The sequence below is a fragment of the Sceloporus occidentalis genome, unplaced genomic scaffold (genome assembly GCF_023333645.1).
Source record: "Sceloporus occidentalis isolate IW3139 unplaced genomic scaffold, rSceOcc1.0.p SCAF_49, whole genome shotgun sequence".
Lineage (NCBI taxonomy): Eukaryota > Metazoa > Chordata > Lepidosauria > Squamata > Phrynosomatidae > Sceloporus > Sceloporus occidentalis.
This window is the reverse complement of record NW_028317029.1, coordinates 1,977,649-1,997,260: the sequence shown is the minus strand read 5'-3', so window position 1 is coordinate 1,997,260 and position 19,612 is coordinate 1,977,649. Positions and strand designations below refer to the sequence as shown.

The 19,612-nt window shown below is 42.6% G+C and overlaps 1 protein-coding gene across 1 annotated transcript; it reads right to left on the bottom strand.

The window, feature by feature from the left end:
• Nucleotides 1-14,695: 14,695 nt before the first annotated feature.
• On the bottom strand, nucleotides 14,696-18,887 carry LOC149288816 (putative inhibitor of apoptosis). Its single transcript, XM_089491250.1, has 8 exons — nucleotides 18,029-18,887; nucleotides 17,836-17,935; nucleotides 17,062-17,140; nucleotides 16,917-16,965; nucleotides 16,018-16,257; nucleotides 15,371-15,625; nucleotides 15,185-15,220; nucleotides 14,696-14,889 (listed from the first exon to the last, which is right to left on the bottom strand). The coding sequence occupies exons 1-8, from the start codon at nucleotides 18,885-18,887 to the stop codon at nucleotides 14,696-14,698; spliced, it is 1,812 nt and encodes a 603-aa protein (XP_089347376.1).
• Between the last annotated feature and the right edge of the window lie 725 nt (nucleotides 18,888-19,612).

The following is a 19,612-nucleotide window of genomic DNA, read 5'->3' as shown; positions in this document are numbered from 1 at the left end:
ACAGTTCACAAGGAAGAACAATCTAGGCCTTTAAGGCGTAACATAGGTCACAGAGCAACTTGAGTTCCTCAATTTAGGTAATTAGCGCATGCTGGAGATTGTATTTATTTTTTAAAAAAGCTTCCTTTATTCTGTTCAGCCGAATCTAGTTGGTGAGTTTTCGTTCCCATGAGAGTTACTGCAGAAACCCTGTGGTAAGTCTCACACAAATGACACGTAACACAAATGTTCATGGAAACTTTGTTCAGAAACACTATTTCGTCTAATGGAGTTTCCGCGGGGGCTTTACGTCCTACTTTACACCTGTTTTTTTCAGGTACAGGAAAGTTTTTCCCTACCTTGATGTTTATCCACTTTATGACTGAAGATTTTTGCTGCCCTAAAGGCTGGAGCTTTTTTGACATTTTTACCATATGCTTATTCGTTTGTTTCACGCGTGGTGTGCCCAAACAATGCTTTTTTTTACTTCATTTTTTTTACAATTTGAGTTAGGCGCATCTCTGAATGCATCTTCTTCAGGGCATTGAGCTGGGGGACGGGGGAAAGGGACAAATGTATTTAGAGGGATTCTGTAGAAACCCGGAGGGGTAGATGACTCGCTTCTCTGATGTTGACAGGTCGGATTTAATCAGATCTACTATATCAATGTGTAGGCTGCTTCGGGCCAGCACTTATGTTGAAATGCAGTCAAAGATTGTTCATCAGGCACATCTCTGTCCCCATCCCCAATTTCTTATGGGAATACTGCCCTTAGATTCCTGCCCCAAGTGTGGTCTGGCAGGAGCAGACCTTTATCATAACTTCTCGTCGTGTCTCCCAATTCGCTCTTTCTGGCATAGTGTCCAAACTTTTCTTTCCACTAGACTTGTGCATTCGTCTTCGGGCGAACATGAAAACGAGCACGAAGAGGCCGTTTTTTTGTTCGTTCCGAAGACACGCCGAAGAGAATACAGTGCCGGCAAAACGAAGATTCTTCGTGATCGTCTTCGTTTTTGCCGCGCAGCCGCCAAAATTTCAAACAGGAGTGAGCTGATCTCGTCTGTCCAATCAGCTCACTCTTGTGACGTCACGCTAAGGGTCTCGTCCAATGCCTGTGCTGCTGTTTTTTGAATTCTGAAGGCGCCTTTATAAGACCAGAGCTTGCCTGAGAGATCCATTCATTTTTCGCTGTGACTGCTTTGGCAACACTGCTGTGCTGCATCCGAGCGTTACAGAGAGAGATTGTTCTGTTCTGTGTGAGACTGGTAAGCCTTAGCCTGCCATTTCTCACAGTGTACTTCATCCTCACTTCAGTGCTACTTAATATAATTAATAATAATAATTTGATTAATTTAATTTTTTTTATTTAATTTGTCATCAACTGTAGTGTAAGTGCTGTTGAGTTGACAGTGCACCCAGTGCCTCAGTGGCACTGGGGTGCCCTTGCCCTGGGCTGGCACTAGTGCCTATTGCCTGTCCTGCTTAAATAAATTAAATAGAATTTATAAATAATAATTTAATAGAATCTATAATTTAATAGTTCATTATTATATATATATATATATTTGTCAGTCATATATATATATATATTCTATAGTATACTAGTGTAGAGTGTACTGTAGACATTCATCTACTAGTGTCTAATTTAAAATCAGTAATATTAATTAATATAATTAATAATTGAATTCATTATAAAATTATATATATATTTGTCAGTTATAGTTAGTAATAGTATACTAGTGTAGAGTGTACTGTAGACATTCAAGACATCTACTAGTGTCTAATCTAAAATCAGTAATATCAATAATTCTATAATTCTTTCTTGTCTTAATAGTTAATTAAATTAGCTATAAATAAAAGTAATAATATTAAATAATTACTACTAGCGTATAGTTCAGCTAATCTTATTAGTACTGGTGCTGCAGCTCTATAGTTTGTGCTTTGTTTTAGCAACAGCAAGAGACCAAGTCAATTTTTCTTAATTAATCTTTCATTTTATTTCATTTGTTTTGCTCACCTCAGTCCATCAGTGAAGTGAACTTGTTGGGCTAGTGAGTGCAGCCGCATAAGTGCTGTGTTTTTTTTTGATCAGCAAGCAGTGACGTTAACTGTTTTGCAAAGATTTTCTCATTTATTTTACATTTTATTTCAATTTTATTAAAAGTACCCTTAGTGTTTTGCTCACCTCAGTCCATCAGTGAAGTGAACTTGTTGGGCTAGTGAGTGCAGCCAGCAGTGAAGCTAACTGTTTTGCTGTGACATTTGATTTTATTTCTAATTCTTTTCAAGAAAAATTGACTGTGACGAGCTGTACTAAGCAAAGCTTCAAGCTACTAGCTGTAGTACTAAAATAATTCTAATCTTCTTTAATCTTAATCTATAATATATTATAAATAATATATAACAATATAAATTCTAATTCATAATCTATAATATAAGTAATTCTAATTCTAAATTCTAATTCATAATCTATATTCTTCTATCTATAATACATAATATATAAGTAAATTATTTCTAATCTATTAATATTATATAACTTAATATTAATTAATAAATCATATACTGAATCTGATTTAACCTCACTTTAGCTTAGTGGGTTTGAGAGCGTCTGCCTAGAGGTAGACTTATAGTAAGGAAATATAGCTTTAGGCTAGCATAGTAGTAGGCTAAGCTCTTAGGCCCGTGTAAATTCAAATTAAAAATAAAATACTGCTAGTTATTAAATAGTTAATCTTGAGTTAATAATTTAAATAACTTTAGCACTTTGGCAGATTGCACACAGCACAGTGCAGTAGTGCATAGTTTTACTTTTTAAGCAGTAGCACTGAAGAGAACTTCCTCTAATTTTTTGTCTTTAATTCGTTTTTCCTTTTTTTTTATTTTTATTTTTTTTTATTTTTTTTATAGTTTTTTAAACACTACACTACACTACACACACAACACAAAATTTGAAATGGATCCTCCTTTTGGGACTAAGGAGGGACAAGCTCTATCTACCACCACCAGCACCACCACCAGCACCACCACCAGTTCTAAGATGCAGCCTTTGCGTCAGTCTAGTCGGCCAAGTAGGCCAAGCTCTCGCTTATCATTTGGGGAAGCATTGCTTGAAGGATCATCAAGTAAAGGAAAGGCACCAAAAGCAGGCAGTAGTAGTGCGGCTAGGCCCACAAGCTCTATGTTTTTTTACGGAAAGCCTAAAGCACCAGAAGCACGTTCAAAGTTAAAGGGTAGCACAAGTAGTACCAGCCCAGTGACTAAAAAGAAGTGCCTTTTGCCCCAAGCAGCATCTTCCCCATCCACCAGCAGCATGCAAGGTACCCAGCAGAGCCAAATTAGCAGCAAGACTCAGAGGGGTCCCAAACCAAAGCGATCTCATTCCTTTGTAGGGAAAACCACCACCACCACCACCCCCACCTCTACCGCCTCTACCACCACTAGTGCTGCACCTACTGTTCCCACTGGTACCGCCACGCCATGTCCTCCTAGTACCTCTAGCAAGCCACCAAGTCCTTACAAAATTTTTGTAAAGACAGTTAGAGAGAGGGCTACACATAGTGGAACTCCACCTAGCGAGGTAGCAGAGGAGCCTGAGACTGAGAGGCCAAGTGCAGAGTCTATTCTTCCTGCTCGCACTACTACTAGTCACGAGTCTCACGACGATATCAGTCTTAGCTCCAGCCTAGCAGGAATTCCATTCGATCTGGCTAATGAAGAGCTAGACTATGAGCCAGAGGAAGTAGAGGAGATGAGTGGTCAGGAATCAGATTCCTCAGGGAGCAGTGTCCAAATGACTAGTGCACAATTTTCCCCTGAGCCTCCACCTTCTCCGCTACGATCGTCACCACCACCACCACCACCACCAGCAGCAGCAGCAAAACCTAGCAAATCTAAAGCAATTAGCAGTCCCACTATGGCCAGTACTGTTACCACCAGTCCCACCACCACTAGTTCTGCCTCTGTTCATCCACCCCGAGCAGTAGGAGCAGCACCCAAGGCACACTCCAAGGCTATGCGCGCCCCAATTTGGGAGCACTTTGAAAATGTTGAAGAAGGGCGCTATGGAAAGTGCAAACATTGTGGGAAGCTAATAAGCAGAGGGAAAGTGTCTGGCCACTTTACCAGTGCTAGCATGAAGCATCACCTCAGCACTCAACACAACGCTGTGCTATTGGGGAAAGATGCAGAGGTAAAACTTAGTGCAGGCAGCATAGCTGGTGGCCGTGGAAAAACCCCAACAGCTTCTTCTTCTGAGCCAATAGCAGCAGCAGCAGCAGCAGCAGCAGCAACTAGTGCTGGCAGCCAGAGACCAAGGCAGGTTGGAGCACTGCATGTCCAGCCCACCCTGGAACAATTTGTGGCATTCCAATCCAAAAGGTCAATGCCCAAACAGCAGGCCAATAAAGTAACGCGACTGATTGGTCAGTTAATTGCTGTTGGAGGGGCATCCTTCTCTATGATCGAAGGGGAGCCTTTCAAACAATTGATGGCGGCTGTGGCTCCACAATATACAGTTCCGTCACGTTCCACTTTCAGCAGGAACATTGTCCCCTCATTGTATCGGTCCTGTGTTGCAGCAGTGAAAGAGGAGCTTTCCAAGGCTGCTGGTCAGTCTGTTCATTTCACTACAGATTTGTGGAGTGCACCTAGCGGCCAGCATGCCTTTCTTTCTTTGACAGCACACTGGTGGCAGCCCGGTGTGTCTAAGGAAGCTGCTGCAGCAGGCTACCGATCTTTCCTTCTCCATGCAGAAGTGATGGATGAAAAGCACACTTCCCAAAACATTCTGCATGCGATGAGGAAAATGTTTAGCCTTTGGGTGGGAGCAGAGGCGGGCACCAATGTTGAAGTTGGTTTTGTGGTAACTGACGGAGGTGCCAATATGGTGAAAGCGCTGCGAGATGGTCATATTGTTGGTGTGCGCTGTGCAGCCCACATCATCCATCTTGTAGTGAAGGCAGCAATGTCAGAAGGAACTAATGTGGCAGCAGTAGTTCTGTCCCGCTGCAGAAAGATCGCTGGGCACTTTCACCATAGTGTTAAGGCTAGCCAACTTTTGAGGGAAGAGCAAGAGAGGTCAGGTCTTCCCGTACACTGCCTACGTCAGGATGTCAGTACACGGTGGAACTCCACGTTAGACATGCTCGAGAGGATTTTGGAGCAGCAGAGGGCAATCCATAATCTTGCCTCAGAGCACAATATTGGGATTACCTCTCCATTGAATAGGGAGGATTGGACAGTGATCGCCCAGCTAGTGGCAGTCCTTAAACCATTCAGGGATGCCACAGAAAATTTAAGCTCAAACACTGCCAGTCTGGCCCAGGTAATCCCAGTGTTCTCCCATCTAGGCAGCAAGATGGATGTGTTCCTTGGAAACCGTGAGGCTGTTCAAGGTGGCACTCTACATCCTGACATAGCAGCCATAGTCAGGAAGCTGAAGGATCTGCTAAAAGTACACCTTCGCAAACGAATGGAAGAGAGTCCCGAAATGATGCTAGCGTGCCTTTGCGATCCAAGAATTAAGGGAAAGCTAGCTTTGAAATTTAATGTTCTCAGTAGCTACCGGGAGCAATTGGTCAACAAGGTGCGTGACTGGCAGCTTAAAATGGGAATGCTGTCCGAGGAGGGAGAGGTGCAGGAGGAGGAAGAGATGATGAGGTCTGCTACTCCTAGCAGCAGCATCAGCAGCAGTGCCACAAGCACAACACAGCTGAGTGGAGCAGCTGCGTTTTGGGAAGAGGCACTTGGGAGTATAGTTGGACCATCTGACAGAGCTAGCAGCAGAAAGGAGAGTAGTGCTGCTGAAATGGTCAAACTTTACCTCTGTGAAGTTCCTTCTGCGCCTAATGTTGATCCTCTTAGCTACTGGGATGAAAAGAAGAGTGTGTGGCCTGCACTCTCATGGGTTGCGCAGCAGCTACTATCATGTCCGCCAACCACTGTTCAAAGTGAGCGCGTGTTTTCTATGACTGGAAACATACTGAGTCCACAGCGCTCACGCATGGCACCTCATCTGATGGAGCAGATTGCCTTCCTTAAATTCAATCTGCCCAAGTTGGGTTACCCAGCTCTTAGCTTGGAAAGTTAATTTTTTTTATCTGTAATGTTTAAGGTAGTTTCTCCCCCTGGTTGCACGTGTTTGCGGTGTGGCAACGTCTGCTACCTCCGCCGGTGTAGCCAATTTACGCTAGGGCCTAGTGTCTGAGTTCTGGAAGTCCGCTCCCAAACGCCATGGACTGACAGACTTTCATGCTTTGCCCTGGGGTGAAACAGGTGAGCGGGTCGTCAATTGCCCACTCATTCACCTTTTTCCTTTTCCAACGGTGCTGCTGGTGGTGGTGCCAGCATCTTTTGCCAGTTCGCTTCCTGGCTGAAATCATGCCTCAAATGTCCCTAATGGAGAGGGTAGTTTCTCCCCCTGGTTGCACTTGCTGCGGTGTGGCAATGCCTGCTACCTCCGCCGGTGTAGCCAATTTACGCTAGGGCCTAGTGTCTGAGTTCTGGAAGTCTGCTCCCAAACGCCAAGGACTGACAGTCTTTGGATGCTTTGCCCTGGGGTGAAACAGGTGAGCGGGTCGTCAATTGCCCACTCATTCGCCTTTTCCAATGCTGCTGCTGCTGCTGCTGCTGCTGCTGGTGGTGCCAGCGTCTCTTCTCTGCCAGTTCGCTTTCTGGCTAGTGTCATGCCTTAAATGTCCCTAATGGAAAGGGTAGTTTCTCCCCCCCTGGTTGCACTTGCTGCGGTGTGGCAACACCTGCTACCTCCGCCAATGTAGCCAGCTTACGCTAGGGCGTTGTGTCTGAGTTCTGGAAGTCCGCTCCCAAACGCCAAGGACTGACAGTTTTTGGATGCTTTGCCCTGGGGTGAAACAGGTGAGCGGGTCGTCAATTGCCCACTCATTCGCCTTTTCCAATGCTGCTGCTGCTGCTGCTGCTGGTGGTGGTGCCAGCGTCTCTTCTCTGCCAGTTCGCTTCCTGGCTAGTGTCATGCCTTAAATGTCCCTAATGGAGAGGGTAGTTTCTCCCCCCCTGGTTGCACTTGCTGCGGTGTGGCAACGCCTGCTACCTCCGCCAATGTAGCCAGCTTACGCTAGGGCCTAGTGTCTGAGCTCTGGAAGTCTGCTGCCAAACGTCTAGGACTGACAGTGTTTGGATGCTTTGCTCTGGGGTGGAACAGGTGAGCGGGTCGCCAATTGCCCACTCATTCGCCTTTCCCATTTTTCAATGCTGCTGCTGGTGGTGGTGGTGCCAGCATCTCTTCTCTGCCAGTTCGCTTCCTGGCTAGAGTCATGCCCAAAATGTCCCTAGTGGTAAGGGCAGTTTCTCCCCTCTGGCTGCGTCTGTTTGCGGTGTGGCAACGCCTGCTACCTCCGCCGGAGTGGCCAGCTTACGCTAGGGCCTTGTGTCTGAGCTCTGGAAGTCCGCTGCCAAACGTCTAGGACTGACAGTGTTTGGGTGCTTTGCCCTGGGGTGAAACAGGTGAGTGGGTCGCCAATTGCCCACTCATTCGCCTTTCCCAATTCTGCTGCTGCTGCTGGTGGTGGTGCCAGCGTCTCTTCGATGCCAGTTCGCTTCCTGGCTAGTGTCATGCCTCAAATGTCCCTAATGGTAAGGGCAGTTTCTCCCCCCTGGCTGCGTCTGTTTGCGGTGTGGCAACGCCTGCTACCTCCGCCGGAGTGGCCAGCTTACGCTAGGGCCTTGTGTCTGAGCTCTGGAAGTCCGCTGCCAAACGTCTAGGACTGACAGTGTTTGGGTGCTTTGCCCTGGGGTGAAACAGGTGAGTGGGTCGCCAATTGCCCACTCATTCGCCTTTCCCAATTCTGCTGCTGCTGCTGGTGGTGGTGCCAGCGTCTCTTCGATGCCAGTTCGCTTCCTGGCTAGTGTCATGCCTCAAATGTCCCTAATGGTAAGGGCAGTTTCTCCCCCCTGGCTGCGTCTGTTTGCGGTGTGGCAACGCCTGCTACCTCCGCCGGAGTGGCCAGCTTACGCTAGGGCCTTGTGTCTGAGCTCTGGAAGTCCGCTGCCAAACGTCTAGGACTGACAGTGTTTGGATGCTTTGCTCTGGGGTGAAACAGGTGAGTGGGTCGCCAATTGCCCACTCATTCGCCTTTCCCATTTCCTTTTCCATTTCCATTTCATTATTTTCCTTCTGATACACAACCAACCAAACATAACACACACAATAACACAAATAACACAGTGACAACACACATAACACACATAACACATACACGTACAATGCAAAAATCACAAGGACCTTTCCTCTTGTTATTTGTCCTGGCCTTCATTTCTACACTCACTAGCATTAACGCTATAACTCACACTTCATACTATAACATTTTTCCATCCACATACCTGCCAACAGACCCAACTTTTTCAGGGACAGTCCTGCTTTTTTCCAGTCCTGTCCCATCTAATTTAGCTAAACTAGGTATGCAAATACACGTTGGTAGTTATAGCTCGGTAGGTAGCACTAGTATAAACATTAAATAAATATAATAAAGTACTAAATAATAAATCTAACTTTAAAATACATTTAAATAAACCCCTAATTTTTTTTTAAAACCCATTAAAATTTAATTATTATTTAGACATAATACATCTTTAACCAAAGCAGTGCACTGCTACTAATCTTAAACATAACCGTACATTAACCCTAAGCTATTTTTTAGTTCTTGTCCAACATTTTTCCATCCGCATACCTGCCAACACACCCAAGATTTTGGTGGACAGTCCTGCTTTTTTCCAGTCCTGTCCAGTAAAAGTTGGGTTGTTGCAAAGTATGCCATTGTAAATAGGTAGCAAATGTTAGGCATGTATTACAAGTGGTCCAAAATCAATTTAAAAATGTAAAATAATCCCTATTCTTTTATTAAACATCTATGGATGTGTGATTGTGTATGATAAACGGAGGCCAAGTTCCTTGGAGCATTTGTCTCTAGGTCATTTTGTGTACAGTACACCTCAGTACGTGTGTGCAACTCTATTGGTCGTTTCGGCAGGGGGCTGGCCTGCCATCAACGAATGAAGTGCGTTCTGCAATTCACTAGTTGATGCCAGACCAGCCCCCTGCCGAAACGACCAATAGAGTTGCACACACGTTCCTTCACGGCAGCTGCTGCTGCTCCGATGTGTTGTTAACCCCGTATTAACCCCTGCAAGGCAACCGGGAAGGAAACGAAGATTAAACGAGCACGAAGAATGTCCGCGAATATTCGCCCGAAGAGAAGACAGGAACGGGCGAATATTCGCGGAATACGAAGGTTTTTTCCCCCCGAAGACGAGCACGAAGACGAACACGAAGAGCCCCCTGGTGCCCAAGTCTACTTTCCACCCTGTGTGGCCGTGCTCTTCAAATCACTCCAGAGGCTGCGATTCTTGGGCTGTTGTAGTTACCTAATACAACCATGTTTATCTTATCTTAAAGACCATATTACATCAGTGGATACACCCTGAACCACCCTCATTGCTTCTATTACATACAAAGTTATTATTTCTGTTTAGATTGGACTAATTAGATACATCATTGAACAAACAAAGAGACGCCAAATCGTTTTTTAAGGTATGGGGACTTTTTATTGACACGCTAGACAATACCTTGAAACTTCAGATACAACAAACTTTCCAGGATACGTCTTGGTTTAGTGTACAGTTGCTACGGGGAAGAAACCTGTGTGCGTAACGCGTCCAATGGTTTACTTGACAACGCACAGAGTGTGACTACATAATCAACTTCATCTTTATTCTTGATTACCATGTTGCAACAGTTTTCTTGCTAGCCCCCTGTATTTTCTTTTTTTCTCATTCGTTGGTCATTTGGTGGACGTTACTGGGGTGCTGTGTCATTTTGCAACGCAACTTGTTTCTTATTGTGTTGTACCCTGGTTTCCTTGCTTGCTTTTTTATCTTTGAAAACTCAAAAATGTTCAAAAGTAAAATTGTTGCTTAAAAACATAAAGAAGCAGATGCACTAATAGATCAACTTACAAAGGAATTACAAGAGCTGAAGGCCAAGCCTAAGAGCTTATTAGAGGCAGCCATAAACTCCTTCCTAAAGATGCCATGAATAGGACTAGACAACTATTTCTTGCAAAAGCTAATAGACCTGATGCCACGCTGGCATGAAGGTTGTATATGCAACAGTTAAACCAAAATCTTACCAAAATAACTGACCGCCAGGGTAAAGTATGGCTATCTTCAGCAGATATGGCAGAACAGTTTGCAAACGTTTATACCAAATTTTATGATGGACATAAAGCCTCAACTAATCTGAAGAGCGGGAAGGCTCTGAATAGTTTACTATACCAACTCCCTATACCATGACTGCACCAAGAAGAGAAAGAGGTTACGCTCTCCAATTTCAGAGTTGGAGCTTCTTGCAGTAACTAAAGCATTTCAGGAATGCCAATATGTATCATGAAAAATGTATTTGGAAATACCCACATAAAATATAAATACCGTATATATGTTACAGGCCAAAATGTTTAATTTCATGAGAAGGATAAGGACCCACAATTCAGCAGCTATCGGCCCATTTCACTAATCAATACAGTTATAAATCTATTTGCAAAAACGTTATCTCTTCAATTAAGCACAGTGATAGAAAAGATGATATATCCAGATGTTCTTTCCACATAGACAGGCCCTTGATAAGATTAGAAGAACAACAGACCTGTCTGTCTCTTTGGGTGCCCTTTCCATTCTCCTTACGTTGGACGCCGAAAAGGTGTTCGACCAACTGGACTGGCTTTACCAGTGGCGAGTCCTCCGGAGGTTTGGAGTGGAGGACCCCGTTCAAAGTGTTAGACAAAAACATAAGAAGCAATTGCACTTATGGGCCACAAATCTAGACGCTTTCCAATTTTACACGGGTTGTCCCCTCTCACCTCTGTTGTTTGTCTTATGTCTTAAGCCTTTAGCAATAGCCATCAGAGAGAAGGCAAATATAAAAGAAAAAGTGGGTAATACAGACTATAAACTAGATTTATTTGCAGACGAAATACTCACCGCTTACATCTTCACCAAACCTGTTCTGCATTTTGGGGACTTTCTCAGATACCTCAGGTTATAAGAGGAATTATTTAAGGTGTGAGGCACTAACCATTAACTTGCCTCCTCCAATAGTGGAGACCATTCGCCAGGGCTATGCGTCTCAGTCGCGGCCAGAACACCAGAAATTTGAGTGTGAATCTTACAGGAAAACGTTATTTATTATTAAACTTTATTTACTACTCCGTTGTGTCGTTTTTATTTATTATTCTCCTCCTTTATGTATCTCCCTATCATTTGTTACTAAACTACTCCTCTCTCGCCATTACATCTCCCTCTCCCTCTCAGATCCCCTTGCACTGACTGAACCCCATATTTTCCTCCTGAGCCCCCCTGTTCTGGTATGTGGCTACCTAAGTGCCTCCCAAATATGCCACTACCCCAGTCTAATGATGTCATTATGTGAGATGTGGCCCTCTGTTTCTGCTATATTACAAAGTCTGATGATTCATGTGCCCCGCACTCTGTGCTCAGCCAGGGTTTGGTGTGAGGTTGGTAAAAATGTACACTGAAGTATGCACGTAATAAAAAAAAGTCATAAATGAAGAATTACAAATAGTGATAAATTAATCACACGCTCTGGAATACATGTAGCCATATTAGTTTCTTCTGTGCAATGTAATGAGTCAGCGTGTTCTAGAGGACATGACTCAGGATTCCTTGAACATACAGAACATTTTTTTTGCACAGTTTTAACCTTTTGTCGTATCATTTCTGGAAATTCTCAGGGTTTTTCGCCAATCTCAGGTCACACAGTCGGTAAATGACTCCTTCCTATTCTACCCCGCTGTGATCATATACCGTATTTGCTCGATTATAAGACGACCCTGATTACAAGACGACTCCCCAAATCTGAATATTAATTTAGGAAAAAAGAAAAAGCCTGAATATAAGACGACCCTATAGGAAAAAAGTTTTACCAGTAAATGTTAATTCATATAAACTATTTTTTTAATAAAAGCTATGATTGAGAAAAATATTTTGGTTTTATTTCCTTCTATTTTCCAACCTGCCCCCCCCCCCAGTTATGCACATCTGCCCCAGAAATGCCTTATACCCCCCCATGATATGCTTTTTAACCCTCTAAATGCCACTGTGCCCCATGATATGCCTTTTAACCCTATATGCCACTGTGCCCCATGATATGCCTTTTGACCCCCTATGTTCCACTCTGCCTCCAGAAATGCCTTTTACCCCTATATGCCACTCTGGCATATTATGGGGTAGTGGCTTATTGGGAGGTTTAAGGCATTTCAGGAGACAGAGTGGCGTATAGAGGGTTAAAAAGGCATTTCAGGAGGCAGAGCGGCATTAAGGGGGTTAAAAGGCATTTCACAGAGCACTCTGCCTACAGAAATGCCTTATGCCCCTCCATTTAACACTCCGTTCCCCTGCCCCCCCCAACTTACCGGCGCTTCTGAGTCCCCTGTCATGTAGCCGAGGCAGCGTGTAGAGCTCTACGCGATTCGCGTAGACAACTTACGCTGCAGCCGGAAGGAGGTGCGTGTAGTCCGGTGTAGAGCTCTACGCGAATCGCGTAGACATCTACTTGCTACCCCGGCTGCACACCGGGGACTCAGAAGCACCGGTAAGTGGGGCGGGGGGGGGAGACAGGAGGATCCAGGTCCCGTGCAGCTCTGCGGGGGATCTGGATCTTAGTCGTCTCATAGTCAGACCTATTTGAGGTCTAATTATAAGACGACACCGATTATAAGACGAGGGGTATTTTTCAGAGCATTTTCTCTGGAAAAAACCTCGTCTTATAATCGAGCAAATACGGTATATAAGACTCACAATTGGTGCTTTCACTACCAATACGTTATGGTTGATATCCCTGCTTGAATGCAGGCGACTCAGTTAAGTATACCTTTCAATAATGACAAGTCAAAGTTTCCAGAGGATTGGTATTTTGTTATTACATAGAATCTTCACAATGAGCTAATAAACGGTTAATATTTTATTCTGAGTAGCCTGATCAGGTTTGGTCAACACACACTAATCAATCAATAAGAAAGCTTATCCCAGATATCAGGGACAGAGTTGGTTATTAGGGACTTCACTATTACCACAAGTTATAGATTGACTTCTACATAATGGAGATAGAGAGCATACTTTAAAAAAAAAACAACTAGTAGTAGCTTTAATACTATAAGTATTTCAGTATTTTTTAATGAAAAAATCCATAGATCTCTGCTTAAGTGTAGTCTTAAGTGCCCAGTGTTACGATACTTAAGGAAAGAAGGATCCCAGCCGGAGCGAGGACACCGGTGAGAGTCCTAAGGATGCTCCCCTGGTTAGACCTGTACAGCAATAGACGAGTCTTTACTACTTAGAGGTGGTTTTAGTAGGGAGCTCTGGATCCCTTTTGTCTACTCTGACGAACCATCCATAGCAAGTTATTTGAATTTGGTAGCAGCTAAGTTGCAGAAGGAAGACTGTGGCCTTATGGCGGCCCCTTTGATAACCTGAGAGTATCTCCACTGAGATTGGCCCTTAAGAGGGAGCCTGGCAGCGTCAGGAGGATTCGCCATCTTTCATACCCAGTTGGTTCTTCTGGTAATGATGGTATTGCTTCAGGGGGGAGCCAGGTGCATTATATGTCATTTGATAGAGCATTGGTATTGGTCTGGATGGCAGGGATGTTGTTCTTCAGGCAGGGTTAGTTCAGGTACTTATTAGACAATGAAAGACTGACCAGCTGGGTAGAGGTGCGATGGCCATTATTCGGACTACTGGTTCGGCCCAGTACCCAGTTGTCTTCTTGATTACCTGTCCTACTGGATGGGTCCCCTTTTTGATTCATGCGACTGGTGCATCCTTGACTAGATTTACATTTTCTAGGGTTTTTCGTTTCTGCTCAACTCTGTGTGGCGCATGTCCAATACATTACCTGGGTTCTCAGTGGCAGGCATTAAGTGCTTGGGTCGTTAGGGATCGCTCATACATTGGCCCGCAGTTAATTTGATTATTTCTTCAGGTCCATCACAAAGGTGGTATTATTCACCACGCATATTCTTTTGAATTTATTACACTATTTGTGTTATATATTTTTTTCCCACATGTTCATGCGCCCCACTTGTTGATATATCATCACAAAGGCAGTCTGGAAAATCTGATTTGATGTGCATAAGGAAATAACAATGAAAGAAAACTTTTCCTATTTTTACCATGTGATGGGACGCACAGTTCTTGGAGGAGATCCTGTCCTGTGTAACTGGTATTTTGAAGCCTGGTAAGGTGCCTTATACCACTGTATTGAATTTGGTTATGTCACATAGGAAATCTATTAATTTAGGAGCCTGTTACTGTTAACAAATAGACATCCATTTGAGGAAGGATATGTTGCTCCTGTATGAGCTGTAGAAATAGAAACTGCACAGACTTTACACATTTTATTAAAGAATGCTAGTTTTGACTTGATCTATACTCCCATGTTACATCGTGTCCTCTTATGTCCTCATCACGGAAAGATCGTTGTTTCATAATTACTCCTGGCAGTAATGATTTACCAACTCCTTCGTTTTCACTTTCAAATGTTTAATATTTAAGTGGAAATCATAAATAAACACCAGGACCCACGCCTGTGTAATAACAGTACATTTAGTCAGACAATAGTTTTAAACATTGTTTTAACACAACATGTTTTATGCATACATGCTGTCCCGGTTTATGAAAGAAATGTCCGAACTGTGCCTTTAATTGTGCCTCTGCAGATTGGGCACTTTCTGAGAGAGGGAGCACAATCCTTACAGACCACCAAATGGCCGCAGGGGATGAACACTATGGAGACCTCTTGGTCCATGCAGATTTTACAGGTTCTTTCTTCCTGAAGTCTTCTTAACTGTTCTTCCATAGACAAATCTGAAATGTAAATTATTTCATTTAATGCAACGATACTTGCCATTTAGAAACATAAACCATCTACAGTAGTAAATGTTATGTTAATCTAAAGAAAACAGCGGTTTTAGAAAGTACCAGTTTTAGAGTAGGTGGGACAGCACATTTAAAAAAGCTGCTTTCATTGGCATATACATATATATCACTTTAATGTGTAAAATCTCATATGTGTATTGAGTATATTATACTGCAAGAATGACTTTAAATCATAAAGAGGGTGCAGAAAAGTAACTCAGCAGGACAAGAAAAAAATATTTACCTGAACAGTCATCTGATGATTTTAAAGATTGTTCCACTAAATAAAAAAAAATAATGTTATAATAAAGCACAACATAAAGGTAGTTTAAGAAAATTCCACTTACACCCCCCCCCCCCAACAAAAATATTTAAATGTACCCTTACAAAAACTATACCGTTTTAGAGAATAAAGAAACACACAACTTACGGTACAATTCTCTGAAAATGTTTGGATCATTTGCCTTCAGAATGTTTTTGAATGCTACGACTGCGCTGTTTCCTTTTGCAAGGACAATGTCGATCAAGCCCAGCACCTGCACAGCCGACGGAGTCTTCTGTTTTATGGATTCGTACTCGGAAGGAGTTAGAACATCCGCTGAAAGCAGGTCATTCAGAATTAGAAGCAAACTGTTCAAGCAGTGGGACAAAGCAAGGCGGCTTCTTCTGAGCAAAATGATTTCATCTATGAAAAAGAAAAAAAATATGTTATAGGCACAAAATACATACATTTAGGGCTAAAGCTACAAAAGATTTATTCAGTGTTTCAATGAGCCGGGAAGTGGACTCATATCTGCCAGTTACTCTTGGTACTTCATTAGTAAGTGGACATTCTAGTCCCTAAATATAGATTTTTAGAGCAAGCATACAGGTCGACTCTCACGAGGTGGTATGTCTAATACAATCTTCTATCAGCTAAAAAAAAAAAAAAAAAAAAAGGTGACAGATTTATCTTCTCTTCTACATACTACTTGACTCACAATTACCAAGTTTGGAGGTAGCCTTGGTATAATGAAAATGTTACCTTAAATTCAACATTATTCATTAATGACAACAGAGAAATGAATGGCCAGTTACCTGAAGTGCTTTCTTCTGCCTGCCTGTCACGATCCTCTTCAGTTTGCTCTTCTTGGGCTTTCAGTAAATCGGTTATCAGGACTTCAAGATCGTTGTAGTTCTCTCCAGTTGTTAACATTTTACTTTTTATGGTCTGCTGGACTAGTCTTCTATCAAAGCCCATCTCAAGTGCTGACTGCACCATTTCCGAACTCATCAACATCTCATCTTCCGCACTTGACTCAACTCCCAAACGGATAACTAAAGACAAGACATACATCATGTAAAAAAATAAATAAATAAAAAAAAAGCCACCACCTACTCTGTTTTTACATTTAATTAAACTACCTATAGCTTATGTCTTTTTTTGGTTTTACCTTTTTGGAAACAACAGATTTAGAATTTTCATTAAATTCAGTGGCAAAACCCTGCTTAATCAATCTTCTCTATCAAATTATTTCCTTTTTTTTTTTTTAAAGACAACTAGGACGGTTTGAGTCAACGGAACAGGAAAGTTACAATAATCATACAAATTCTGAGACCAGGAACCTATGGTTTGCGGTCTCGATTAGTATACATGCAAAATGGGTTTGAACACAAGCATACTTCCTATATTCATATGCAAACGTGGTTAATAGTGATTAATCAATAGGTAACTGCTATAGAAACACAAAGCTTCTTAAGAGTTGCTCTTATTGCTAAGCAATTAAACATCCAAAGGCAATAAAAATGATAGACACGCAAATGTTAATTGCACTCTCCAGTATGAAAAGGAAATTCATGTTTTGTCTAAGTGGAACAGCATCTTTAAGTGTAGGAGAGTACATACACGCTAATATAGCTAGAATGGGCCTTCAAATGAAAGGTTTGCTACCCACTAAAGAGGTCATGAATAGTGTCTGTAATAAGAAACCACTTACTAGGTGGGTGCTGTGTTTCACTGTTTTGTATGTCTGAAGCTGAAAGAAGCTAGAATGAAAACACAATAATACATTAGTAATGCCACATGACAAGAAGCAATGTACAGGGGGGGTGTTGAAACATGTATTTTCTTTCTTATTATACCTGATCAAGAAGATGTGGATATTTTTCCTGAATTTCCTGAACAAAACGTTGGCCTTTTATTTGCAGCAAGTATTCACATCTAAATGAAATAAATAAATAATTATGAACACACAAATACTATTTATGTTATAGCTTCCTCTTACACTATGTGCAGCACTTTCAAAAATATTGTAAAACATACAACACTTCACACAAAAAAAAGATGACATCTCCACTATTTGTTTAGATCTTGGTCTCTTACTTTTTTATGCAATTTATTCAATAAACTAATAAAATTGATGATGATACATGATCCGATGACAAACGCAGATTTCCAATGAGTCAAATTCGATTATCCGAGAAAGTTGGATGCTACGGTCTATTCTTTTAAGAACGAGAGATTTGTTTCAGCTCCCTCAATTCACTACTTATTATGAAAGGCCAACAACGGTAGCTTTCTTCGGCAGAAGGGCTGACCTAGCCATGTATAAAACGTATAAATGAAAGGATGAAGATCTTCATTGAACCGTTTACCATCTTCCTGCAGCAGAAGTACACTGGTGTTGGCCCTTCATAACGCATAGCGAGGTGAGATAGTTGAAAGCACAAATCTACTGGAAACTCTCCCTTAAATGAATAGACACAATCATTTAAATAACAGAAGGAAAGATATAAGACACCAATGTTTCAGAGTACAAATGGCATGTTCCTTCTACCGGCTCCTGTTATCTAACTTTGCACCAGGACTGATCTATAGTAACACCCGGTGAGATACAATGAAGATCCCTTGTATACCTTGGAAACCATTTGGCATGCTCAACCCATGGGTCATCTCCAGACTCCCAGCATCTGAGCCCACCATCGCAGCAAAAGCACTTGACATCATCATTTCGACCTAGAAGAAAAGACCACGATATATGGATAAATATATTGACTGATGCAGTATTAGGAAGTGAACTAAAATTAAAAACGGAAAAGAGCATCTCACCAACATAATAAAATCCAGATTCAGCTAGTTTCTTGGGAGGCACTGGAATTCTGGAAGGCCAACTAATAAAGGTTTTGAGACGAGAGGAGCACGTCTGCATGCTGACATTTGAAACACTGTAAGTCGAGGAGGCCTTTGCACTGTTCTTCACAAACTGGCACTCGGGAAAATGCTTGCGATGCTCGGACATGGCATTATCGTTTGGTTCCCAGTTGTTTAGCTTCCCATGACACGAAAAACAAGCAACTTTATCCCCAGGGCCCACAAAGTAAAATCCAGCTTTGGCAAGATCGTATGGTTTCAGATATGTCAGTGGCCAACTGCTGAAGGTGCGGAGCCTCTCTTCTTCTGTTAGCATGCCAGAGTTGACTACTGTATGTTTTAAGTGAGTCAGATCTACCACTGCTCGCGATGTAACTGGATCTTGAGGAATACTTGTGTAGGTCTTGGTAATAACCTCAACATCTCCAAAGCCGGAACAAGTAGCATATCCTTGACTACCCATGGAAGTTGGAGGGGAAAAGGCCGAGTTTAAGGAAGGCCCAAGATTTACTGAAGGTACATTCTGGATGAAACTACAACTTGGATACAGTCTTTTGTGCTTTTCAACTGGGTCGTCCCCCCTTTTCCAATTATCGAGCATGAGGGGACATTTAAAGCATTTTACTTTGTCGCCTGTGCCAGTGTAATAGAAACCTGCTTTAGCAAGGCTGCGTTCAGACACTGGCACGTTAACGGGAAAGGCGGCAAATGTGGATATGCGGTAAAGTTCACATGAAAGTTCATATTCTAAGTGGCCCACGTTTGGGCTTGCTTTAACCAGGTTTGCCAGATACGGACTCCTGTTCAAAACTTCCATAATAGTAGATACAGAAAAATAAATGGAGGGGAAGTGTTTCTCTGGAGTTAGTTATATGCACCCTAATAGAAGTGGCCCCAACTGGCAACTAGAAGAAAAAAAATAAAAATCAATGAAGAGTAGATGTTTTAATAACAGGTTTGTAGTAACATTCCCACCTCTTGTGCACAGAATGCCACTGATCCATACCCATTTATGTTTGAATTCTTGATGAAAAATGTAACATTATAACATTACGCGCCACTGATCTCCATTCTTTTGCCAAGGGTCAGTACTTCTTTTATTCAATGGCTTCACATGCAAAACTTATAAGACATTTTTTTTTAATGAAACAAGTTTTCCCAGATAATAAGCCATTGTTTCATTTTGGACCGTGTCAGTAACACACTGAAGCCCACCACTTTACGGGTTGGTATTATTAGCAGCAGCCATTATACGTCACCTCAACTACCTGATACAAAAGTGCGCCAGCTCTTTGGTACTGCAACAATTGGAACAGTAGCCAATGCCATCTTTTAGATGCCTAATACCGTGCAGGCCCCTTTTGGCCGCCTAAAAATCCCTGACCTGTCAAGGTATGGACTCCACTAGATCTCTGAAGGCATGCTGTGGTATCTGCATGGACACCCTGACTGGTCTGCGCCTACGCAGCCCCATACGCAACAAACTGCGATGCACTGTGTGTTCCGACACCTTTCTATCAGAACCAGCATTCACTTTTTCGG

Excerpts from the sequence above, each read along its gene's own strand:
- LOC149288816 (XM_089491250.1), bottom strand. The coding sequence starts at position 18,887 with ATGGAAGTTTTGAACAGGAGTCCGTATCTGGCAAACCTGGTTAAAGCA. Across the intron at positions 17,141-17,835 it reads CATGCCAAATGGTTTCCAAG|ATGTGAATACTTGCTGCAAA; the intron begins GTATACAAGGGA and ends TATTTCATTTAG. Across the intron at positions 16,258-16,916 it reads TGAAACACAGCACCCACCTA|TTATCCGTTTGGGAGTTGAG; the intron begins GTAAGTGGTTTC and ends TCTTGTCTTTAG.